This window comes from Tyto alba, unplaced genomic scaffold (genome assembly GCF_018691265.1).
Source record: "Tyto alba isolate M040663 unplaced genomic scaffold, T.alba_DEE_v4.0 Super-Scaffold_28, whole genome shotgun sequence".
In the NCBI taxonomy this organism is placed as follows: Eukaryota; Metazoa; Chordata; class Aves; order Strigiformes; family Tytonidae; genus Tyto; species Tyto alba.
In genome coordinates, this window is record NW_024881302.1 from 11,261,007 (window position 1) to 11,288,360 (window position 27,354).

General features: G+C 34.3%; 1 protein-coding gene across 2 annotated transcripts in view; it reads left to right on the forward strand.

Moving 5' to 3' along the window:
* The window catches only part of SNX29 (sorting nexin 29), a 130,489-nt gene that overhangs the window by 16,493 nt on the left and 86,642 nt on the right, over positions 1 to 27,354 (forward strand). For both annotated transcript variants that reach the window (XM_032983686.2, XM_042798743.1), the window contains exons 7-13: positions 603 to 851; positions 2,882 to 3,251; positions 3,952 to 4,070; positions 7,953 to 8,034; positions 8,532 to 8,614; positions 16,912 to 16,975; positions 18,264 to 18,392. In XM_032983686.2, coding sequence (XP_032839577.1) covers positions 603 to 851; positions 2,882 to 3,251; positions 3,952 to 4,070; positions 7,953 to 8,034; positions 8,532 to 8,614; positions 16,912 to 16,975; positions 18,264 to 18,392 — 1,096 coding nt within the window. The remainder of the gene's footprint in view (positions 1 to 602; positions 852 to 2,881; positions 3,252 to 3,951; positions 4,071 to 7,952; positions 8,035 to 8,531; positions 8,615 to 16,911; positions 16,976 to 18,263; positions 18,393 to 27,354) is intronic.

Consider the following 27,354-nt stretch of genomic DNA (forward strand, 5'->3'; position numbering starts at 1 on the left):
TTTTTTTGAAAACTAATGCAATTTAGAGAAAACAAAATGGGTTATTCCTGACTAGAAAAGAGCAATGATAGACTAATGTAGTAAGACCCAAATTATAGGTAAATACATGGAAGGACAGTAAGAGTAAGGAATGATAACACATAATTTACTTCTAGAGTTTGACCACAGCAGTGATATATTATTATCTTTTATACCCCTTTTCTCAGATATATGGTCACATGATTCATTCTGCAAGATAGGGTTCACAAGAGTTTTTCTTAATACAATATAGGAACCAACAAATACTAAAGCTGCAGTGAAATGGGCTTAAATGAAAGGTTATAAATAAATGAGTTCCCAGTACTTACTGCTTACTTAACGTGCAGCTGAACAGCCATCAAGATAAATTCAGAACTGATTGCATCAGCTTGAATATCATCTAAAAAAGAATGAGTGGTACATGAAAGAATAAGAATTCATGCATGGAAAACTGTGGGAAATTTTGGGGGAATAATGTTTTACATGTCATAGCTTTGTTAATGCTTAGGTACTATCTTTGTAATTTCTGTATGAAGTGTATATAGTGGGGTTTTGGTCTTTTTTTTCCTTTCTTTTATCTGAAGGTCTGAACTCCATTCTTTTTGCAATCAACATTGATAATAAGGATTTAAATGGACAGAGCAAATGCACACCCACCGTGTCTGATTTGTTAAAGGAATCGACCCACAATGTAACCTCATTATTGAAAGAATCCACTCAGGGTGTTAGCAGCCTTCTTAGAGAGATAACTGCATCATCTGGTGTCTCGATTCTAATAAAACCTGATCAAGATACTGACCCACTTCCTGTGCTCTCAAAGAATGTAAATGCTGGTAAGCATTTTTGTAACGTTAGTGTCATTCAGAAACATAAAATATTCAGGTGCGTTTAAATAACTTTCTGAATTAAATTTAATGCACTATGATGGAACAAAAACCTTAAAAGTAAGTGCATTACACATACAAACTAGTTAAGTGTGAAATAAAAGGTATGAAAATTTTTGGCAATGCTGGTGTGAATACTGGATGATAAAAGTGTATTTTAGCTTTCTTGTATCACTGTGAGAGAGAAGCTAAACTGTCTTACTGGTAAAGTGCTTTGCTTGTGACCTGAATTTGAATTTCTTATGCATAAGATTATGCCTTGCAGTTTCTGATGTAATGATTTTTCATTTTTAATATGTTTTCTTTTGGTACTTTATCAGTCAGAAATACACTGCCAAATATCTGTTGATATATATCAGCTAAAAATCTTTGCTTGTAATCTTCAAGCAGCAATTCCTATATGAAGTAGGTAATTAGTACAAATGAAAATTTACTCATACACTCTTTGTACCTTTAAATGTGTTAGTGTTGCACCCATTTTGCAGGATGTTACTAAATAAGACCCAAAGTCTTAATCTCTTATAATTTGAAATTAATCAAGCAAAATGTGATACTCATTTTACATTTTCAGTTCCAAAAATAGCAAAGGAATATTTCAGCATTGTGATTTACAGAAGTTGAGCCGCAAGGATGTTTTGTTTTGTAAAGCTACAAAACTGCAGGAAGATTCTGGAATTTATGTGTTTTTCAATTAAGAAACAAGGTTTGAGTTTAGGTTTTAAATTGTTTTGGTTTTTAGAAAAAGAAGAAAAACCCACATGTGAATGCTGTCTAGTAGGAATTGAAGTTGAGATAAAATCTATTGGCATTTAATATAGACTTTATCTCAAAACATGGTTTTCAAAACAAACTTGTTAAGTTTTTGTTGGTTAGCACTTGAAATGAGATTAAAATGTCAGGTGATACTTGACTTGGGATAACTTTGTTAGCATAGAATAGTCTTGCAAGATGAAGTTACAGAATAATTGACCGTATGCTGACCATAACTAAAACATAATGCATGTTATGTGTATAGTACATATGTATACAGTACATGTAATGTACAACTTACAAAAAAATGTCACTTTAAAAAAATCGGGTTTGTTCAAATACCATTATATGTTAGAGCAAGTCAGAAGTTTTCATTAAAGTCTCTGTTCTTTGCTGGAATTCTGTTTGCATCCAGAATGGTTTTTTAACATCCTTTTACTCTTAAGAGTATGTTAATGTGTTTTGTGGATATAGAACAGCTGGACTTGAATTAAATAAAAAAGTATAGTCCCAGTGTGAGTTGTCTTGAGTAAATTTCTGATATTTCTTAGAGTGCTTCAACTTTGCAAGATCATTTAGCCTCATGTGCACATTGCAATCAGTGTGAATAGGTAATAAATTAAAAATAAGTGCTATCACAGCATAGATGTGATATAATCAGAGAAGATTTCAATGTATTTCTAGATCAAGAGCTAATTAGCTGAGGGATGGATCAAGTTTAATTTACTTTTCTGAAAACTGATTGCTTAATCTCCAGAATATAGACAAAACTAACTTTATTTGATTGCAAGTTGTGGATTTTGCTTGTGTTGTGAGTTTGTTCTTTTTATTTTTTTCTCCCCAGCAGTGTTTATGTTTCCTCTGTTCTGTAGATATACTCTGCAAAATACACTAGCCATATTCCATGGAAGAAAGTGACAGGAAGGCTAACTTTTTATTTTACATTTAATTTTATAAACTTGTTGAACTTTTTTTCCCAGTTCCACTTGAATACTGTTATGAACGCACCTCCAATATATCTTCTAAAATCTGAATTATGTAAGACATATAAAATAAAAATGGTAACAATTTAGCAGCTCGTGTATGGAAAGATAATGAAATGTCTTGTAGATCTAAGAGGTTTTTTTCTTTACTAAACTCATTTAGTACATGAATTCTTTTAAGAGATAAACAGGTGTATTACTTTGATTCTCTTTTCTAAACTATGTAAACCTTTATGTTGCTACTAGATTTGAAATACAAAAAAGATCGAAAAAAGAAGAAGAGAGTGACAAATATTATCTCATTTGATGAAGAGGAAGATGAGCAAAATTTGGGGGATGCCACAAAGACTCTAATTACAGGAGAAAGTTCAGAGGAGAGTATAGACAGATCTTCAGTTTTTGTATTATCCTCATCTGAAAGCACTCTCGGAAAAAATTTGAACGGGAAAGAAAGTAACCATTTGTGGAAAAGCAATTCAGTATTCATGAATGGAGAATATGAATATCAGAAACTAGATGTGAAAAGCATTGATGATGAAGATGCAGATGAGGATGAGCTATATGGAAAAACATTAGCAAATAAAGGCACAGAAGGTGAAACTGAAGCTTCTGAAAAGTAAGTAACGTTGCAGGAACCAGTGGTAAATTTTCCATGCTTCCCCCTCTCCCCCTGCCACCTTCCTTCATGGATGTTGGCAAATTTATGTAACTAACTGAACTATAGGTTTTCTTTTCTTCCCTCCCTCCTTCCTCCCCCCCTTTTTTTTTCCTTCCCCATGCTTAAAACCATTTGAGTCACTGTGGTCACGGTATTTTGTTTCTAAGTTCCACTGAAAACTAAAATTGTTAGATTTAAGATTTGACCTCCTTCAAATTCTCAGTTGTTGAAATTGTTGAATGATATAGCCAGGCTATAATTCTGGCCTATTTGAAGTTTCCTTATTCTTAATATATCAACTCTACTTTGTCTTCACAGTAAAAGCACATATTTTAAACAGTTAAGCCTGTTATCGTCAGAGTAGATAGTTAAACAAGACAAAATGGAGAGAAAAAGAATAATTTTAGATACTAATGCCCTCTTCTTCTGACACAGAAATCCCTTTGAGGAAAAGAGGCAACCACTGCTTGTGTCATCTGCTTTGGAGTGGTCTGATCTTCAATGAGTTTATGTATGTCTGAACTAAGAAATTGTCAGGCAGATTGAAATAAAGATTATTTTTTTTTTCCAGTGATATCTCTGAAAGAAATATAAACATTATGAACATGAATATTGACTGTTACAAGTAGGTTGTTTTATTTGTTTGTTTTAAATCTAGGCCTCACGAAATAAGCACATGCAATTCTCAGATATGTAGTTGGACTCCTCTGCAGGTCCTGAATGATGACTCAGATGTTCTATTTCCAGTCAGTGCTGTTGGCTCTTACTCCCAAACAGGTGGGTATTTTAATTTGTTGAATTCCAGCAGACTTTATAACAGCGTTTCTAACATGGGACAATGGTAAGAAATGATGAGATTGTAAGGACATAAGAGATATTGCATAACTGGAATGGGAGGTTCAATTAAAATTTATTCTAGATCTGAATCAGAGCTCTGCATTTGTGTAGATATTTAGTTGAGGAGGATTTATCAATCTCAAAATAAACCACATTTTTGTTGGGGTTAAGCTGTGGTTTTGTATGGTATTTTATTAATGTTTAGGATGGTTGAATAGAAAATATCCTTATTCATTCTCTAGATATTACTAAGCTGGAAGAAGCTGTAACTGTTTGAGAATTTGAATTCAAATTAATCTTGACAGATTGGAGAAAGTATCAAATATTGGATGCAGTTCAATAGAAGCTGTTATCTGTTTGTATACAGGATGAGGAATGACTGGCTAGGAAATACCTCTTTGGAAAAGGATGTGGGAATCACAGAATCATAGAATGGTTTGAGTTGGAAGGGATCTTCAAAGAACATCTAGTCTGACCCCCAGAGGCAGGGACATCTTTCACTGGATCAGGTTGCTCAAAGCCCTGTCCAACCTGGCCTTGAACTCTTCCAGGGAGGGGGCAGCCACTGGCAACTTGTGCCAGTGCCTTCATTGTAAAATAAAATAAATTTCTTCCTTATATATAATCTAACCTCTTTCCATTTAAAACTGTTGCCCCTTGTCCTGTCACTGCAGGCCATGTTAGAAAGTCTCTCTCCATCTTTCTTACAAGATCTCTTTATTGAAAGACCACTATAAGGTCTCCTTGGAGCCTTCTCTTCTCTAGGCTGCACAAGCCCAACTCCCTCAGCCTGTCCTCACAGGAGAGGTGTTCTAGCTCTCCTCTGGACCCACTCTAACAAGTCCGTGCCTTTCTTGTGCTGTGGACCCCAGAGCTGGATACAGTACTCAAGGTGGGGTCTCATGATAGTGAAATAGAAGGGGAGAATCATCTCCCTCTACCTGCATGCCATACTTCATTTTATGCAGCCTAGGATAAGATTGGCTTTCTGGTCTACGAGCACCAGTTGCTAGCTCTTACTTAATTTTTCATCTGCCAGTATTCTCAAGTTGTCTTCTGCAGGAGATCCATAGTGGGTCACAAGCTGATAGTGAATTAGCAGAGTTGTGCTTCTGTGGTAAAAGCACACCTTGTACGGACATGCATAAATGAAAGTGTCATTTGTAAATTTATGCTCAGTTGGCTCTGCTGTAGCCTCAGCTGCAGTACTGTGTTAGATACTACACTTCAAGAGTGATGTGTAACATGTGGAAAAGATCTTGAAGCAAGCAATGAAGATGGTCAAAGATATGGAAAAGAAGACCTGGTGCTTTTCCAATATATGTAATGGTACCAATAACAAACAAAAAACTTCCACCTACCCCCCTCTCACCTCCCTGCCCTGAGTTATTATTTTGCTAGCTGTTTATAAAACATCGCTCTTATAAAACTTTGGGTATGTATTCTCATTTCAGTGACCACTTAAAAACTTATCAGTGGCATTCAAATAATGTTTTAATTATAAAATAGTTCATATTTTTGTATATACATTATATATGCCAGGAGTTTAAATAGACCATTAATTGAAGACCTGTGAGAAAGTGTAATTCAGTTATTTAAGTTTGGTGATAAAAAAAATGTGAATTGTAAAATAATGCTGTACTGCCCTCTGCTGTATTTTAAGACATGTACCTCTTAAGAAATGCCGGTGGTTCAAAAAAAATAGAAAGTACATTCTCATTTATTTTCTTGTGTTCTCACATTTTTCAATTTATGAAGGAATGGATTTAGAAAACATTATATAGTTTGCAGCATAGCGTTCTCTTAAATTTTATATAGAAACTGTTAGAAAAAGTCCGTAGATTTATAAGTGTTTGCTGACAGCAACAGATTGAAATCTGGAGTACAAGTAAATGTTCCTGTTTATGGAGGGGTGTGTGGAATGGGAGCTCACAGTTGAGCTCTAGGAGTTAGTAGCCAGTCAGACACCGCAAGGCATCAGGAGCTAGAGGCAGGGATTTGTAGCTGAAATCAAAATTTAGGAGACCAAGCCAAGAGTCAGTACTGGAGACAGGTGACCAGAGAGGACAACAAACAGTAAGTGTAAGGGGCTTAGTTTTATTAAGGAGATACCAAAGATCCTTGTTTCACCTTGCTTCATCTCAGAACTGTTTTGAAGACAATGCTCGGACTACTAGAGGTGATCAACAACAGGCCCATTCAGATCCCTTCTGGCAGAGTGTACAGATTTTAAGTTCTTCTCCTGCCCCTCTCTGTTTTTGCGGTAAACCCTGTGGTCCAGCAGGCAAGCCAGAATGATACAGCACTGGGCTGGTGAAGCCAATCTTCATCTGTTATAGGAAACAGCAACACAGAGTCTGCTGTCTAATTTCCTGATTTAAATTTTCCATGCTGTCACTGGGCCCTTCTGGACTGACAGAATGCAGACAGTCTTCACTAAAAGGCCCATCATGCAACCTAAATGTCAGTCAGGGTGAGTGATACACCTGCATACGCTCACTTTCTCCCCAGCCATAATGACAATTTGATGAGATTGAAAGCTGCCTTAGGCAGTTGTTTGCTTGACTTTGTAAATTACGCTTTTGTTAGATGAATGGTATCAGAGGGAACGTGGGTTAGCTTTTTCTGAGAGTGGTTCAGCCTAGTAACTGGCAAACTCAGTATTATTATGACAATGTTTTTGCTAAAGCATGCTTAATGAGCTCTTGTATATAGTTTAACCCAGTATATTGGTTTATAGGTCTTAATACAGATAAATAACAAGACATATATTTGACAGGGATCACAGCATAATCTATAGTGTATGTTAATATCGGTGTTTTCGCTTTTAATCTGCTGCAGTGCTTCAGTGATGTGTTAGGGCGTATCATGTCTTGCATGTATGTAGAGATGAGAGAGCCTGAGTCAGAATTCAGTTGCTTGGAGCAAAAATGGTGTATGCATTTTAGGAACTGATCTTCAGTAAACTCTGCAGTTTAGAAGATGAACTTTCTCCTCCATAGTAATTCAGACATAGCTCTAATTCCCATTACCTTTTTTCCTGTAATTCCTCCTTTTTAAATTCTGTGCTACTTTAGCTCATGATTTTAGGATTGTTTTATAGTAACTTTGTAACCCTTATATACTGAGATGTAGAAGAGATCAATAAAATGTGACTTTTGTTTCTTTCCATCTGAACTACGTTAATGATGGGGCCTATCAGTGGTGCGTATATTTTGATCCTGACAGTTGTGGATATGTGGACAGATGCATATTATCCATGCTTTTGAAAACATACCTCATCTGTCTGATTCCTGATGTTTGGTAGATAGGCATAAGGAGCCAGAGAAAAGCCATGGTTCTCTGTTGGGAATGCATAAAGGACTGGTGTCTTTGCAAGGTTTCATGTACTGGGGACTAGCCACAAATTCTCTTCCTGCAAGTCACGGGGAGATTTGTAATGAGTATTAGATGCCATGTAGTGGTTAAACTTCTGGGGCTTGTAAAAATAACTTAAGAAAGAAGTCTTTTCATAGCTTTGTGACATTGTTATCAATGTAAAATTACACTTACATTATAATTTAGTAATTGTGCAGTACTATTTGTTTTTCTAAACTGATGGCTGTGTTTCTAAGGGACTTTACAATCCTGCTGGCATTCAGCATGAATGTGCAGAAGCGAGCCTTAGAGAGAGAATTTTAAAGTGTTTAAAAGCTTTAGTAAATATGAGTATTTCTAGTTAAAAATATAACTACCTTCCTTCTGGTATTGTTTTTAATTTATTTTATTTTTAAAGTACTGTTAAGAAATCTAATGCTTATGCATTCTTTATGCATGCTTTAGATAACTTGGTGAATGGAGAGGGGCATGAACATGTTGTTCATGCAGTAGAACTGGTTCAGAGAAGATCTGATCTTCCTTACAGGTATGTGTCAAATACGTTTTTCTTGAAAGAAAAAAGTCTTCACCCTGTAGCTGCCAACTTATTGTTACCTAATGCATAGCTACTCAGTACTGGAAAACAAATTATTCATCAGGGTACTTTAGCAAATGTTTGGAAAGACAAATGCAAAAGTCTACACTTCCCTTTTTGCTTGGTTTCATATATTGAACTTTTCCTAATTATCTTGAAATCATGTAGTCATGTCAAATATCAGGCAAACTTAACCTCTTGCTTTTGAATATAGGCTTTATGCTGGTTTTTGTGTTATTTTTTTTACTGTATTCTCCACGGCCTGTTGATTTAGATCTTTTTGTGTTTATTAAATCAGAAAACAGATGCATTAAAGGATAATTAAACATCAGTTGATTGAATATGGGTGAATATTATGACAATTCTAGTTTCTGGAATGCTTTTTTCTTTAGTTTTGAATTCAGGATTTTGTTTTCATTTATTGATGATATTGTACTTTTTTTGACTAGAGTGGAAGTCAGTCCTCCAGCTCAAGTGAATACATTAAGCACTATGTTGCCTTCAGCCACTGTGCCAGAATCCATGACAATTAGTAAGTACTTCCTTGATGTATCTAGATTGATGCAATTAACTTCTGTAGTTATATAACTCTTCATTTCTATTTCTTATTTCAGTAAAATGCCCTAGAAGGGCATACAGCACTTCATTTCTGATATGCTGGCCATGTTAGAAATGACTGCTCTAAAATGATTTTTGAATTGGCAGATCCCAGGTTATGGTTCATTGCAACTGATATGACATTCTCCATGGAAAGAGAAGCTAATGTCATCTTCATAGTGGTTAAGTAGTGAGTAGTTAAGTGAACAATAATATTTTAATTTGATTAACATCTTTAAATCTCTGCTGATAACAATAATGGTTGTTTCTGATGTGATCTTAGTTATTTTGCCTGCTTCCATTAATGCGTAGTATGGAAAAAGCCCAAACAAACCAGGAACTCTTTCTGTGTACACTCATTCTGTGGTTTTGATATGGAAATCTGCTCCAAACATAAATATGGGCTTTCATAAGCATTAAGATTAAGGTGGAGGACAATCATATTTTCCTGTGTTAAGAGCTGAGCTGGACAGGATAAAATAGCCTTTGCTGTCGAAGGCAGTTTGTTTACCCCATTTTGAATCTTTTCTCTTCATATAAACTTGTAGAACAAAGACCTAGTTCTTAAATTGACTAGCTGTCTAGACATGTAAGCCAGTATGGTTCTATTTTCCTCACTGTAGAAAAAGTTTTATAACTGAACTGGTGGATATAACTTTGTTCCTAAAGCTCTGAGGCATGTGTTTGTTGCTTTTTATAAATTTAAATAGGTAAAAATTTTAAATTATTAAATTTGGGAAGTTAGAAGTGATGCACCCAAGATTCTTTTCTAAAATTGATTTATGAAATTATCAAAATGAATGAACCCTTAAAATATTCTAATTGTATGTTCAAATGTCATATTCAAATGATATCTGTGTCAGTGTATGTTAGACTATGCATTTTTGCTTGGTACTGTTTCAGGTTCTGGCATGGGTTTGCTGATTGAACGTTACAAAGCTGAAAAATCCTATTTTACACAGTACTTTATGAAGCGGAAGACTAGTTTGAGACTCTTAAGTGACAAAATGGAAGGTGTAGAAGAAGTTACTGTTGATAGTTATTGTGATACTTTGGTCACTGGATATTCTCTGCTCATGTTACTAATACAATGTCCTTTTGTTCTTACATTATTATTTTATTTTTCAGTAATAGAATTTTAATGGAAAACTTACTGAATTTATTAATCTATTGATTTCTTTCAAAGGTGTGTTAGGTACCAGCAGGGGCCGCAATTGGTCTCTTTCAGTTGCTCAGTTAGGCCCTATATGTAGTTAAGACAACTATACAATAGAAAGTAAATCTTGAGATTTTAAATTCTTGATACTTAGCAATTTGTAAATGAAGTGAACCACAGGATCAACAGAAGCATACACGCTGTCGTTAGTTTCCCATTTCAGAGAAGGTTTTGGTGGAAGTAAAGCAGGAAGCATGTCAGAACAATCTCACTTAGTAAATAATCTAATTATCATTATAATAAAAATTCAACTGACTATATATATACGTTAATACCTTTGTAATAGGTGATCCCAGATACATTCAATAAAAATGCTTTTCTCAAGTTCATTATTACTGCTTGTAGATTCTCTGTACAGGAAGAATTCAGTGCTTTGACAAATCTAGACACTGAAGCTCTTTTTCTCTTTTGCAATTAGAAGAATTATTAAATGGTGAGGCTTATAGCTTGGTTGCGTAGCAACTAATTCTGACACATCAGACAAGAAAAATGGAATGCAGTAGTGCAGTGAGAAGAGCTATGAGGTCTCCAGTGACTGGATTTTTCTGCTGTTTACTTCTGAAGACAAAGCCTAAAATGATATTCTTAAAAAAATCTATTATTTTCCTGCTTCCTTTCCAATTTACTAGTATAGTACTAACATTTTCTCCGTTATTTTGATATGCAGGCTAGAAAATTATTTTATGAGAAGCTGTAATTTAAAATTCCTGCAATTTTAAATTATTTTCCTGAATTTGTGTTTCATGCATTTGTAAGGTATAGGTTAACTTAGAAGCCGATACATCTCAAAAAAATACTGATACCCCTCAAGAGAAATCCTAATCCATAGTTAGAGTTTCACTGTATGAGAAACCATTTGAAAATTTGTCCCTCTTTACAGATCATTATGTCTTATAACCAGTTTTATAAGGAATTAAGTTTGTCAGAAGTTTTATATTTATGCGCCTATTCCATGATGTCATTTTCCAGTTTTTAAAAAATCATATTTATCTTGTCATATTTGAATCACAACTTTCCTCCAATTACTGTCTTTGGAAGATTATATTTTCAGCATTGCTTTACACCACAAAAATCTGTGCTACCAGCACAAGTCTCTCCATTTTGTTTTTGTGGTGGAAAAAAAAGGAAGTTCCAAACTTTCATTTTAGAACGATGCTCCTTCTGTCTTTCTTTACAGTATTCTTTGATTACAGTGCTATATTTAGTAAATAATTGGGAATTTAGTTTTTCCACAATAATTTTCTCAGTTTTTAAAGTTGGGCTTAGCTGTAAACATTAGTAAAAGTTGTAGTGTTTTACAATATTTCATATTTTTTCATATATACTTGAGAAAGCACCCAGTTTTTCATGATCACTGAAGACCTTTACTGAATAATCAAACCTAGGTATTATATTTTTATCCTGGCTATGTTAGTAAAATAAGGTTTATGTTTTTGTACTTCATCTGTCCTCTAAATAGCTTCTGAGCTATTCTGTAACTTGGTTGCCGTTGGTCACTGACATGTACTAAATTCTTGTGACTTCTCTGAAAGCACAGCTGTGGAAAGAGGGTGTATAAATTTCATCACTGAGAAAAAAGCTGCAGTTTTCGGTCAGGACCCTTCTATATGGTAGAAGGCCAACACTGTATTGTCTAATTGTTTCCTATTAAAATTTGTCCTATTAATACTGACATGACAATATTTACAAGATTTTGGAGCACTAAATAAAACCTTAATAGCCAGTGTTCATTGTAGACAGCTTAGGGAGCATGTCTTTAAAGGTCAGACTTCTGATTTAAGATGTAACTAGTCTGCTGAAAGTTTTATTTGTCTCTGAAAATATCTGTGTAAATTTGCACTCAGGAAAATAAAAAAATCACTCCTGTAGACTGCTCCCAGCCCACCCTGATATTCTATCTGCAGGATTGCAGAGGAGTGCTGCATGGCCTTGTGTACACTGAGAGATGATTGCACTTACAGCTCATTCTTCATAACAAGCGATTGCAAATGATACTTACTCAGTCTTTGGCTAAACAGCAGAAGAGTTGTGGAACTTATGACTTTTCTGGAGGTTGCTGGGAAATTGACAGGTGTTTCCTAAAGCATGGCACTTTTTTATAGATTTCATGCTCTGAATGTGGACTTACAAAAGCTTTATAGAAGCTAGATTTTGCATGTAGTATGCAAGTGAATAAAAAAATGTTTTAGAGTGAATATTTGCTTTATTAGTAATTAGGTACTACAGATTAATTTCCACAATAAAAGATAAGTTTAATTTTTTTTAAAAAACATCAAACACTTTAAAAAGTGAGTTTTAACATGAAAAATGTAATTAGCACATCCCTTGATTTTTGTTATTTTTTGTTTACTCATGGTGTACTCATGGGCATGCTTTGGAATTACTGGTTTGCACATGGGAATGCTTTTTCTTAGTTGTTGCAAAAATACCTTTTAAGACTACATAATTGCAAAGACTTCACTAGTTATTATAGCTGTCTGAAAATCTGATTATCACTTGAATTTTAGATATGTTGGTGTTGAATGGTGATCCTTAATAACAGTAGTGTAGCTCTTTGCATTAATGTTACAATACAGAATGTATAGTACCAGGACAATGACATACCAAGCACAAAGCAGTTCAGAAGTAGGACATAACCTCTAACATCAAACAGTTTTTCCAAAATGGTTATGCTTTACCATACTCCCCCTTTTTTATTAAAAAAAACAAAACAAAACAAAACCTGGGAGAAAAATACTGATATTGTGAAGTCCAGAAGTCAGGAAATGCCAAATTTATGGTTGCTGCTACAACCCTGATTTTTTAAAAATTATTTATTCTTTTTTTTTTCTAAACCACACAATGAATGAGACATAAGTCTGCTGAAAAAATCAGGTTATGATCATACACTGGTCTCAGAGGCAGGCATAACACACAGACAAAAGCTTGTGAACTGTGGATGTTCTGTCAGTTTTGAAGTGAACCTGCTGCAGTGTATGTTACGGGGTTTACTTTCCATTCAGCTGACTGTTCTGACACACTGCTAAATTTTTTCAAGAAGGCTCTGTGAGAGTAAGATTTTTGAAAGTTTTGAATGTTATGCCTGCATTAAATAGGATGGTATCCTTTTAGTTCTATTCAGTTACTTGCATCAAAAGATCATGAAATTAAAGTTCCTGGTTTTTCTTTTTCTTTGTAACTTTTTGTTTATTCAATTACACTAGTTGAATGTCTGACTCCCTTATATTTATTGTGGATGGAGAGGTTAAAGAAGTATTGATGATAAACTCTGTATTTTGAGTAATCAGTAGAAAATATGACTTCTCAATACTCATCACTTCAAGAAGAAATAACAGCAATGAAGCAATATCTTTGCTGTGGTAAGCACAGGCTGTACAAGGCTTCTTGGAACCGTGGGCTCTTAGTGCAGACTAGTTGTTTGTGTTGATGCTTTCTTCCACATTTCCACTGCTATCAGTAGTTGAACTAAATTAGCAAGAAATCCTGAATATGAAGTATTTTTTTTACTTTTGTGGTCCTAAATCAAGCATTGATTTTTGTAATAATGAAATATATAATAATGTAATAATGAAATTTGGAGTTTCTGCTTTGCTGTGTCTCCACAGTGTTGTCAATTCCATAACTTTCAGAAAAAATGAGGCAAATGGAAACAAAAAGCATTTTAACATCTTTTATTTCAAGAGGTTGTTTTTTTTTTTCCTCTCCTTTTATGTAAACCATGGTCTTTAACAGAATCTTGCTTTCATGCTCTGCTTACTTAAGTGTGTGTTGGAGAGTGGGGTGGGAGGAGATGGGGTTTCAACTCTCTATTAATGCAGAAGATTCCGGGTGGAATAAGGCAAAGAAGATTAAGTTATTAGTCAAGTTAAGGTTACAATTTGAATAGGCTGGTAAAATTAGAAAAATTGAGACAATTTGTAATAGCTTCAACTGTTTAAATGTTAATAAATCAGTACACATTTAAAGAGGCTGAGTATGCATACAGGCAATTAGAGTAGTCACCCCAGCATAAGTGCAGAGCCAGTGCTACAATAACTTGTCTGAGTAGCAATGGCTTTAATTTATTCAGTCAGAGAAACAACATCAAGTAACTCAGACTGAGCATTATAATATTTTAATGATACTCTTGAAATATTTAAAATGGCAATGACTTGATGCTTTCTTGAGGAAGAATCTGAATTCAACTTCATAGTTAAAGATCTTTATTTTGTTATAGAGTGTTACTGTACTGAAAGCTTACTATGGATGTTTTTTGCTTGTGTTGTAAATGGCTTGAACACTTATTGGATTAATCTATTTTTTTCTCATCCTTAGAGCAATTTTTTATTTCACAGATAGGCTGATGGATTGTGGTCCATTTTCATGACACTACATATTATTATTTTCAGGAATGTTACAAATCACCAATTTTCCACTGATAAAAAACCCCAGCAACAAACTACAAAATAACCCAAACAAAAAAAATCCCCTCAAAATCCCAACCTTTCCAATCAGCCCTCAAAGTGGCAGTGTCTCATCATGACCAAAAGAATACTAAGTGTGTTGAATTTCATGATCACCAAATTTAATATTTTATAACTAAATATAATACTTAAGTCTCAGAATGTAGGGTGTGGTATTTCTCCCTTCCCCCTTCCCTCCCCCCAAATGCTAGTTAATAGAAGCTATTATAGACCATCTTTTGAAAAATCGTAATGAAAATAATGGAGCACAGCATGTTTTGTCATATATAATCTTTCCATTCTAAATTTTACTACAATTGCTACATAAATTGCAGTGGTTACCCGGTCACTTCAATGCAATATGAGCTTTATTCTTGCCAAAAAGGGTATTCCACCTTTTATTCCTCATCCTTACTGACTAAAAAGGTGTTCTGTTCTGCCCTGACTGCTTTCTGCTATGTGCCTTGTGCCAGGAACAGTATTAAACTCAACTATAAGATCACTTGGCAACTACTTATCTGAAAAGTAGCCCAGCAGAAAAACAAATGAAAATCATTTGAGCTGGATCAATTCCTGCTAGGACACCGTATATAAATACCAGTGCCAGGACAAGGGAGGTGGTAGCAATGATGGGTAAGGCAAGCTGGAATGTCCTTTTTGCTGAAAGCACAGCCTTAGGAAGACTGATTAAAGTAGCCATGTAATCACAGCTTTGGGTTTGAATATGAGTAATATAATTGAGGGAGAAAGTAGAAGTCTCTTTCAAAGTGTGTTAGTATTTAATACCCACAAATTTCACTTTTGGCTTTTCTACAGGATTTGGTTTATTTTTTTTCCCCTTTTTTTTTTTTTCTTTTTTTGATAGCTGTATAGAGAACTCATATAAAGATGCTAAGTTACTGTAGAAAAGTAATTATTCTTTCTGTGCTGAATTAATGGAGTGCAAAATCCCTCTAATGACCTACTGTAATGTTTCTTGCTAATGTCAGTTAGTTATCAAGCTGTAGTGTAGAATGGGTGGGAAAATAATCGTTGACTTTCTTCATGTGCAAAGAAGCAGAAATGTTTTGGAAAAAATATAGCACGAAGAACTTTGGCTGATTTCAAGTGATAGGAGAACCCTGCCAAATCCTGCAAGGGTGGATTTACCAGCAGATTACCAATGCCAGACGAAGTGTGGTGTCTGCACTGACTGATACATTTGATCAATTGACGTTGTAAAACCTTTCGTGCTTTGTCCACTACTAGAGTTTGTCAGACTTAATCTGTCCACAGGACAATGTTAAATTTTTTTTGAACTGGCAAAAATTTCTGTAACTCTAGAAAATATTAAGAAAGATACAGGTAAATCAGTGAACAGAATGTAAAGGGGAAAAAAAGTTGTGAAATGCCTTTGCTTACTTGAAGAAATGAAGTAATACCTGTTCTGTTAGTATGTTTTCCGTAAAAGCACAAGGAATTTGCTGACATCTGCTTTGAATAGTTGCAGAACAGAATTGGCTGATTTATTTACATATAAACAAAGGAGCATTTCACTTAACTGTTGGGTTGGCAATATAATTGTGTCCCTACAGAAGCTCTCAAAAGTATTGATTAACATAAATGAAATTGTTAATGAAATTAAAAAAAAAAAATCATAATTTAGCACGTGTCCATTCTGCTGTTTGTTAGAAGCCATTCAAATCTTTGAAGATCTGTTACATTTCATGTATTCATGCAAGATCTGAAAGACAGAATCTGTTTTAGATTAGATGATTAAGTCCTAGTATTTTTCTGTAAAACTATAGTAAATAGTACAACTGTACAGTTACATGGTAAAACCTTTATAAAAGCAGAAGGACTCCAGGTGAGACAGTGCTTTGAGCTGATGCTTTTCTGTATGGTATTCAGTTACTCTGGTTCACTGTTAAACCAAACCCTAAAGAAGCCTTTCAAAATTCTAAAATTCTGTCACAAGTTTTTTTTAGTAATTTTCATTCTTGGTGTAATGACAGAAAGTATTTTTCAAGGTATTTGTAGGAAATAAAAAGGTTTTCATAAGAGATTGCAAGATTCAGAAATCCCATTGTCTTTAAGATAGTCTTAAAAACCGAGCTTGAAACAATATGCCATGAGGAAGCAATGACACTGTCTCTACTTTCGTCTCACTATAATAGTTACATTTCCTATGTCAGAATTTATAGCAAGGAAAAGAAGCGATTTGAAGACATTAAACAAGTAACAGCATATCTCATTAATATTCATGTAGTGAAAAGGTGCAGTCCCATATGTCTGCGATTAAAACAAAACAGCTGCAGCCACAGGCAAACTAGTAAATGTTTGTATTAAAGCCTGGTGCAGACTAATTAGATTTGTTCAATACCACTGATACTGTGTTAGATAATACCATTTTTGAAAGATTGATCAAATTAGTGATGAGATTCAGAGCATTTTTTTGTGCTTTGCTGAGTAACAAATGATGTTTCCATCATTTTAAGTGTGATGCTGAATTAGTGCCACTATGTACGTGACTTTTATATCTGAAATGAGCAAAAATACATGCAGAAATTAATCTTTTTTGTCCTTTCTCTTTAGATGAACTTCGTCAAGCTATCGTGGCCATGATGAATAGAAAGGATGAACTGGAAGAACAGAATAGGTAGTTTTCTTTTTCCAGTCAAGAGGCACTACCATTTTAAAAAAATCTGTTCTCTAGTACAAGCTGTCCTTTGTGTAAAGCTATGCATAACCTTTGTGTAATCTTTTTGATGTATATATTATTTTTCTGTGAAAGGTAAGATTAACACTTCAATACGCAAATGTTGATACTGGAGAGTAATGTTGCAGGTCAGATTTTTCATTTGAATTCAAATCACGTATAATTCTTTTTATCTTGGGAGCTTTTGCCAGTTGTAGTTTTTTGAAACCAAAACTTACAGCCGAATGATTCTTAAGATCTCTTAAGATAGCCTTCCAAATGAGTAATAGTTTGTCTTTATACAAATATTCAGAAAACGTCCTTTTTTCGCCTTCTGGTGCAGAAGTGATGTAGGATGGCTAACAATGTTATGCTGAAGGTGGCTGTCATTAGTGAGTGTCCTTATGTTCACTTGGGGCAAAATGATGATGTAAATGTAAAAATGATAAGTTGCTTATTTAAAATGGTATCAAACCTACTTTGTGTTTTAGTCTGTTGGAACACATCATTAGATGAATGAAAATACAAATGTATTCAAGACATACTGTTATGCTGTACTAGGACTATTTTCATAGTTTGCAGTTTTCTATAGATACTTTATTTTGGTGTGTTTTTGATTTTTTTTTTTTTTTTTCAAATGTTGAGACTACCAACTGATCCTATTTTCCTGCCTCCTATCCTCCCTACTTCTATAATTGCAAGTTACTGCCCCATTCAGCTTTGTATTTTTTGGCAGAAGGACCAGGATGGTTTGGGTTTTACCATTATGCATCATGCTGACCTTTGCTATCTCATCAAAGGTTTTGCACAGACATCTAAGGCAGTGCTGTCAGTAGCAACAAGACCCCTACCTGTCTCCTGTTCTTGCTAGTAAATATATTGCTTATAGATTATTCCTGAGATGTATGGACTCTCACTGGAGCACTGACACCGTAAGATGTTTTCTGCAATAAATTATTTCTGCATAGTGGTACAGTAGATACCAGAATAGGTTATGCTTTGGGCACATTGATGAGATTGTAATACAAATTAATAGTAACCACTTACAACTGTTTTGATTGGGTCCTTTTTCATTGTAGCTTTTCATATATTTGTATAATCAATTCAGGTGAATTTATTACATTAAATAATTACATTTTAGGATGACATTAATGGTATCATTCAGGCAACCTACTCTGTGATTCGTAGAGTATTCTCTAATTACTAGGTAATGCTGGCAGTTCTAACAGAGGCTGCTGCCTTCCTCCAGATCTCTGAGAAATCTGCTGGATGGGGAGATGGAGCATTCCGCAGTGCTAAGGCAGGAAATGGACAACTGGAGAAGGAAAGTAGCAGAACAGGAAGAGCGACATGCCACAAAAGTCCAAGCCTTGGCACGGTAAGAAGCACTGAAAATGTCGTAAAAGGTAACAGCAGTGGAACAAGGGAATGAGAAATTCTGCAGACAAGAAAAAATAATTTTGAAGTAGACTAGTTTTCAGGAGAATGTAAGTGATTTAGGACTAAAAATCCCATAGCCTTTAGTTGAATTTAAGTTGAAAAAAACCTTTGAAAGATTTTTCTGATAAATACAGTGGGTTTGTGGTTTTTGTTTTGTTAACAGTAAGTGAGAGTTTAAAATATTAGTAAAACCATTGTTACATCTCCAGAGGAAAGAATATTAGCGAGCTGAACTTATGAAAACATCAAGATTAGTTTTAAAAAAGTAAGTAGACTAGTATTAAGAAATATAAGCCATGAAAATAGCAACAATTACATAATGAGACTAGATACAAAGGAATACATGTATGTGTAAGGTAAATGTAAGACTCTTCTCTCTTCATATATCTATTTTGTCCAGTTCTAGCTCCCCTTGCCCCCTCTTTTTTTTTCCCAATTAATTTTTGTTTTGCTTGATATTTGGGAGATTATTGGTATAGCTGTCTGCCCAATCTGGACCAAATCACTGTATCAATGTCCTTGATTTTTTTCTTTCTATTGGCTATATGATATTCTTAATGTTGTTAAAGTACCTAGCACTGTCTGCAAACAGTATTTTCCAAACCTCAAATCTGATACAGCTTTCAAAAATAAGGAGGTGGGAAGGGGAACAGAAACACTGCGTCAGTGTTTATTGTGAACAAAGTGGTGTTCCTGTCTGAGAATACTGAAATGCTTATTCTTGTAGTAGACAAGGGTGCTTTGGTGCTTGTTTAAAACGTTTGGTGGGTGTTTTTTTTTTTTTGTTTGTTTGTTTGTTGTTTTATTTTTCAAAAATGTACAAGCTAGATCGTTGTGATTCTAGCTTTCATACCTGGAGTCAGTGAGGACTTGTTTTGGAGACTATTTTATTTTAACATTACTCCACAGTATTCCTCTGGTAGATGTCCAGTATATTTCCACACTGAGATTATATGGGAACCCCTCTCCTCCCGGCAGGTTCTTATTTCAGTCAGTAGAAATAATGCAGAGTGATCTCAGTGTCAGTTAAATTGAGTAGGAATATTTATGTCTATATTTATTGCTTTCAGTAATACAGAATATGTCAGTGTCAGCTGTTGCTGACACAAATACCCTTCTGTATGTATCCTCACATATGTAAGCAGTATGGATTGTCAGTCCTCTTCAGTGACATTTCTGTCTGATCTCTCTTTCTTCCATCTGATTGTTTAAGCATGACTTTGTTTTCCTTGGTCTGGTGTTCTTTTCTTGTCCTGTTGTCAGGTTTTCATGGCTGACCACTTTTATCAACAACTATATCATAAATAACAGCTATTGCGAAACAGTATCAACAGTACCTATTTCTGAAGTGGTGCAACTGCTTCCACCTAGTTCTAGGAAGGTCAGCTGGAACAGGTTGCTCAGGACCATTTCCGGTCAGGTTTTGTCTATCTCCACAGCCCCTCTGGGCAGTGTTGTTGGCAGTGACCGACTGGCAATGCTCTTACTGATGCAGTGCAAGATGCTGTTGGCTTTCTTTGCCGCAAAGGGTGCATTGCTGGCTCGTGATCAGCTTGTCCACCAGGACTCCCATATCCTTCTCTGTAGAGCTGATTGTTAGCCCCCAGCACATACAAGTGCCTAGAGCTATTCCTCCCCAGATTCAGGACTTCACATTTCCCCTTGCTGAACTTCAAGGGATGCACCTGCATCCATTTCTCCAGCCTGTCCAGGTCCCTCTGAATGACAGTACAACCATCGGGTGTAACAGCTGCTCCCCAGTTTTGTATTGTCAGTGAACTTGCTGAGGGTGCACTGTGTCCCAGCATCCAGGTCATTAATGAAGGTGTTAAAAAACATCCGCTCCAGTAGTGACTTGCCTCCAGCTTGACTTTGTGCCACAGCTATGCTGAGAGAAAAGAATTTTAACCCTTATCTAAACGTGATTTAGCCTAAGAAAGGCCTCTGAATGTTGCTGTGATAGTGAAATTATTTTCTTCTTGCAATTCTAAATAAGGTCTACAGTAACCTATGATGCCTAAGATCTTGGGGATGATTCACATGTATAGTGAACAACAAACCTATCGCAAATGTTAAATAAGATTAGTAATCTGTGCCTTATCACAGAGAAGTGTTTGTTTTCTGCATGTGCAGGCAGAGTGCTTAGTGTCAGTCATGAAGTACCACAGCTGAGAGTCATATAAGCTTTTTATTGCATAGCAAAACTAGTATCTTAAAATGATAAATATAAAGCTTTGTAAAAAAAAAAAAAAAAAAAAAAAAAGTATTAAGATACGAATTCTGCTTTTGATGACACATCAAACCAAACTACTCACTTTGAGGGAGGAAGAGATACGCATAAGTGGGTTTGACATTCATGTGATGTAGGGCAATTGAGACAATGCAAATACTTCATCATTAAATATTCATAGTTCAGGTTATAGGAATTGTATATTCATATTTCTTTGACTCACTTCCCCCACAGTTTTAGAATTTCCAGTGACATATGGGTGAATCAGATATTTGTCATGCCCATACCTTTTCAAAGACTAGATAATGAGCTCTTATAAAAAGATCTAAAGAGATGCTCACTTAGCCAACTTGTTTTTAAAAGTTTAATTTCTCATACTGCTGTGGAGACTGGGTATGTTGTGTTGTTCGTTCTTCTGAAAGTCAGTTTACCTTGTCACATGATAAAAACAGTGTTGAGAGCTGCTTAGGTACAACAAATTCTTGCATCACCGGTTATTTTGGACTTTGGATGCATTTCTTCAATGATTCATTGCAACTCATTTTCTAGCACATAAGAAACTTTGCATATAGTTATTTTTGAATATAGTTTTTTTTTCTGCATTCGTTTGTTGGTTCACTTTGTACGCTGTAGGTGATGCTGCTGCAATAGTAAGGGTAGTAAGATTTTTTTTTTTTTAATAAATAGTATTTTACACCAGGAATTCGGGTAAGCTAAATGATTTGAAGAGTTTGAAATAACAAAAATTTTGGGAAAGATTTGTAAGTGTTGCTTAATGCACCAGCTGAGAGGAAACTGAATTTCAGATATTTTATAATAGTGAAACCTCACTGTTTACCTTGAAAGCAATTGATCACATGACTAGAGTAGAAAAACTTCCTCAATTGCAATATTCTGAACATCTTAAGGCAAAGAAAATAACTCAGTAACAACCTATTGTAATTTGATTAACAAATATGCTTCACATTATGAGAGCTTATGTTTATGTGTGTCCCCAAAGCTCTTGTGAAGAATTTGACATAAATATCTCCTGAAGTCTTTGAGAACATAAATTTCGGTGACACATAAGTCAGTGTTGGAATGATTACTTCTGCATATCTGCAAAATTGATTTATTCAGCTGGTCTCCTAGACTGTCCAAAGAGTTTCTGGTCTCCTAGACAAAATGCCAGCTTAGAGAAATTTTCCTCTGTTTCCCAGGTTCTCTTTGAAAAATGGAAATATTCTTAGGTCATATTAGTTTAAAGTAGTGGTAATTTAATTCTTCCATGTGAAGTATTTTAATAGCTTTTTCATAACAGTTATGATACTGTTTCAAAAGGAGCAGTCTCAGCATTCAACATATTTCCCAGCCTTCTGATAGAATAGACTAAATAGACTCTCTAGTATAATTTTGTAAACTGTTTTTTTGTTGTTTGTTTTTTTTTCCCCTTGTCAATGAGCCTTTCTCAAATTACATGGATATACTGTGCCAGTGGCTTCTTAGCAATTCTGAAGTGTTTTAATTGAGATTTTTTTTTTCAGTATGGAATACTATTATATCCCTTTGCAAGGCAAAGAAATTTATTGGAGATGACTTCAAAATTGGATAATCTTGGTTTGTATATTCTTAGACTATATTCGGAAATGCTGGAGGAAAGCATTTTACAAAGGACAGGCTTGGTAGCAAGAAAAGCAGCTAGAAAGAGATGATGATAATGCGCTGTGTAGAGAATTGGGGGATGGGAATTTGACTATATCTTACACTTTTATGTATCTTCTGTTTACTGTAAATTCTGTAATCTAATCTGCTTCCTTTTATCTAGTGTCTATTATTTAAGCCACATTGCTTTGGATTTGGCATCTTATATTAATCTGTTTTACAACACTTCATTCAGAGCCATAGTGATTCAGTGATGGGTAAAATGTTGTGTTGTGTGCATTTTGAAATGATTGCATCACTTACCTTACACAGCTTCTTAGAAAGAGGAAGAAATATCTCTTGTCCCTGCTTGTGAAAGCTAATTTGAATATTCCTATATTCAACGTTTTTTTTTTTTTCCTGCTTAGTTATTTGGTGACATGTCACAAGTTACAAAAACATTTTATAAAGAGATACTTTATTTCATAAGATAATCAACTTCCTCATATTTCTTACCCACAGATCCATTTTTTGCTTTTTCAGATGTGATATCAGTGCTAAGATAGAGCCCTTTCATAATTTAGATTTGAAAACATTCTATGTTGCGAAGCTATCTTGAGAATAGTTTTCAGTTTATCATGCATATGGTGTTTGTCTTTCATGACAAGCAGTTAACACATTATTCCTTGTTACAGTTTTTTTCAGAGATTGGTTTTATACTATAATCTCACTGCATTGTATGTAGTTCAACTTCCACTTCTATGAATAATAGTTCTAATTTTTCTTATTTCATTTAGCATATGTATAATTACAATTAATTGTGATCTTATACCTCCTAATAGTAAGATCATAGGATAATTCCGGTTGGAAGGCAGCTCTGGAAGTTATCTAGCCCAACTTCTGTATATAGATTCTAGATATTCTTGCAGTACACTGTTTATTTCAGTTAATTTGCAAGAATTGTGCCTTTTTTTTTAATTATTTGAAGATTTGGTACCTTTATAGTGTTTTCTAAAACACTACATTTTTATCAAAACATAGAGATTTGTTGATCAGTTGGATTTTTTTTTTTTTTTTGTAAACCTAAATATAGAAATAAAACTCATTTGAGGAGTAAGCACCACAGAAAGCACTTGTTAATGTCTGAGGTTTGTGCCAGAAACTTAATTATAGAATTCTTCAGGCCACTATAGTTGAGATACATGAGAAACTATTATATTTCAAATTCTATTCTTACAACGTTCATTTTACAAAAGACGTAGAGGAATTTTTGTATCTTTTTCAAGAAGCAGTTGTGTGTGTGTTTGGTGTTTTGTTTTGTTTTGTTGTTTTGTTTGTTTTTGGGTTTGTTTGGTTTTTTTTTGTTAAGGAGTAGGAAAGTAAGTCCCATAAAGCTTCTTCCTCTGCAACAAAAATCGCAACTTAAAGGTATATTGTTCTTTAACCTTTTAATAAAATTTTTGGAAGTCAACTTTTATAAAACACTTTATTACTGGTATTCATTTGTATTAGCAGCCAGAAATGTTATTCTGATTAAGATAAGATGCATCTAATTTGACTTTCATAGTAAACCTTAACTGTATATACATGTGCTTCAATAAGCATAACTATCTGTCACAGAAACTTTATGGACATTACTGGAAAATAGCCAGGCTCCTTCAACTCTCCTGTCCCCCTATAATGATAGTTTTTAAAAAGGATGCTATAGGCCAAGGAAAGTGGGGGAACTGCGGGGCCTTGGTCCTTCTTCAGGAATGCAGCAGAAGTCCTGGTAGGGGCGCTGATCCACTGCTGTGTTCCATATGAACACCATCTCTCTTCCATACTGTCCTCCCTTTGATGTGAGAACGTGCCACTTGTTATCCTGTTACATTCATCTTCTCGATATGAAAGTCCTTAGGGAACAGTTGCTACTTTTTCTGGCAGGAATTAACTTTTTGGTGAGGATATGCATTTATCAGTAATATTGCGTGCTATCTTTTCATTCCTTATGTATATAAAAGTTAGGTATATGTTTTCCAAAATGTGAACTTGCTTTATGCAGCTAAAAGAAATTATTGTTCTTATAGTAGTTTTGAGTTTTATTTCAGGCAGAGTTTCCTTAAATGCTAATTTTTAAATAGTAAAATGGAGAGGAAGTGTAATTATTTTTGCTTCAAAAATAGTCAGGGAATTGAAGGTGTTTGACAACTTATTATGTAATTGATCATTCCTTGTCATTCCAGCTAGTTTTCCAAAAAACATAATAAATAAGCAAGCTTGTTGTTGCTGTGTTCAGCGGTTGTGTACCATTCATGAATATTTAAATAAAGTTTATTTCAGTAACGCAATGTTTTGTTTCTGTATTAGTATGATCAATGTCACTAAATATTGCCATGGAAAAGTAAATCTTTTACTAATAATGTTTTATTTCATAGCTTTGGTGAAAAGGATACCTTATACTATAGTAATGCCAGTGAAGTATTGCTGTATAAACAAGTTCTGACCATATACATAGTCTTGAAAGAAATTTTCTGAACATCTTTGCTTTTTCTGAATTTGGTTTCAGTACAGGAGTTTACTAATATATTTCAGATTTTTCATATAACCTGTGAATACATAGTTTCTGGTGAATTTGTAAGTATGTGTGAACAAGAGAAGTACCATTTTAGGGCTTGTATGTGGTGGTATTTTACATTTTAGAAAATTGATGAAAGTTACACATGTAACACTATTTAAGGTTTTGATACTTATTCCTCATATCTTTGCTTGCAGTTGTTATTATATACTGATTCATTATGATAATTAGTATTGTATTTTTCCTCTGGTTTTAAGGAAAGACACTGCTAATGGCTGAGAGGTGGATACTTACAATTTTGTAATATTCTGATTTATCTTCAGGAAAAACACTAAAGCAAAAAGCTAACCACAGAGTTTAACTGAATCTTAGGTAATTTCACTGGATATAAGTGCTATAAAATAAAATATATTCTGCCAAAAAAGGTTGATCCTTTATGCTTTAGCTTATAAATAATGCATTTATTGGAACCTGGAAATATCTTTATCTGGTTTTCTTCAGAGAATAGTCACAGAACTATGGAGAAATCCCTACAGCTGCTTGAAAAAAATTAAGATGGAATAAAATTTTAACCTCCTGCTATAGATATGTGGCATTTGTAAGTTGCTGTATTTAAATGTGTTTGTATTTCTCAAGTCATACTTCCGGAGAGATTTTGGAAATAAATCTGCTCTGTTAGAAATCAACTGTGTCTTAGGGATAAACAAAGGTGGGGAAATGCATATGTTTTTTTCTTTCTCTTGAAGACATAAAGCTTCAAAAACGTTCTGCTAATCTGCTTCTTGTATGTACCCAAATAATAACAAATTATAAAGAGACCTGGGGAAGAGTTTCTGGTCTTGGTTTCATAGGATGCTTTAAATCCATTTTTTTTGCGATTGGATTTCAGATCTTCATATTTTTTTTCATTGTTGCTGTCAATGTGCAGTTTTCTAGTTTTATAATCAAACAACCAAAGAAAAGCATGAATAATCACCAATGGTATAAAGCTTAATCAACAGCACACACTTGACCTGTGCCATTTGAGCAAAAAGAGTAATTTGTAGGAATACTAGATTGCCATCCTCTGTCAATGAGCTGATAAAGGGTAAAATGACATATTATCATTCTGTCTTTCAGCTACTTATTAACATGGTAGAAGTGATCAGGCAGGAAAATTCATTATAATCGAGGTTTTGGGGATAGGTGTGCTTTTAGTGGCATAGTTCTCTGTTTCTGTTTTCCCATGTATTTCAGCGTGATTTTTTTTTTTCTTTTTTTTTTTTTTTTTTTTTTCTATCCCCTTCAACTTGTACTCATGGTCTTGTCACTTATTCTTCATCACAGAATGTGGAATTGTTTGGAGTACTTCAAAAGATGCTGAAAGCATTGTGTTTATCACTAGTCTCGTGACAGGCTAACAATTTTGCTTCAAGTTACATGGTAAAGTTTGGAAAAGTTGCAGAAGTAAAGCTGGGGCCTTCACGTAAAAATATTTAACTTCCTTAACAATATGTAGTACTGTTGGTTCAGCTGGACAAGAATCTCTGCAAATCTGCTCTATAACTCCTATACAGGACTTTCTCCTCCTATAAAATACTTGATATGAATATCTGATATAATGACTCTTGAAGTCATAAAAGACTTATTAGTGAGTGCTTACTAATTTTTTTTTTAAACATCCTCCAATAAAAAGACTTATATAAATTCATGTATATCAGGATGGGCCCTCTTTGTAATCTAGCTAAATAGTAGTAATGAGAAAGAGATGTCAAAGAATCAGATATAATAAGATGATATAGAGGCATATTAGAAAATTGTGACTGGGCCATAGTATCCTGCTTTGAATTTCAGTCTTGTCTCAAAAACCTTAAGTGAATTAAAGTCTTTCTAAAATTCATGTGTACTCTATCAATTTTGAGTCGATAGGCACAATAGTAAAAAATGGATTTTTTTGATTTTTTTTTTTTTTTATGCTCTCTCAGTTCTGACAAAAGGCACAGAGTCTATTCTCAAATGTAGAAATGAGATGGTGTATGATTATTCCATCAGAATCCCTAAAACTATTGTAAATGTATACAGGGATTTCCGTGCAGACATATTTACACTTCTGGTGAGAAATATTTTTGTCTAGCATTCATATAATTTTATTTTTTTCATGAATAAATTTTTTAGACTTGTTTTACTATAGTGTGTAGAATTAAACTCAGTTACTGATTATTTTTTTTCCCCTTAATCTGAATATCAGCATCCATCTGCTGGAATAAAAGACTTGTTCTTTGTAGTCTAGGAAATGAAAAATGCCATAAAATGCCTAAAATCATCAGGGACTTTGTTAAAATTTCATAGTTGGGTAATCAGTAGTTTCATCTCAATTACTTAGCAACCTCCTACTAAAGGACTGAATAAAATTAAGGTTACATAGCTCAGAAAACTGATTTTTTAAATCCATAGAAATAGGAATACAGTACCAGTCTAGAGTTTTTATATATAACTACGGCATTGCTCTTACCA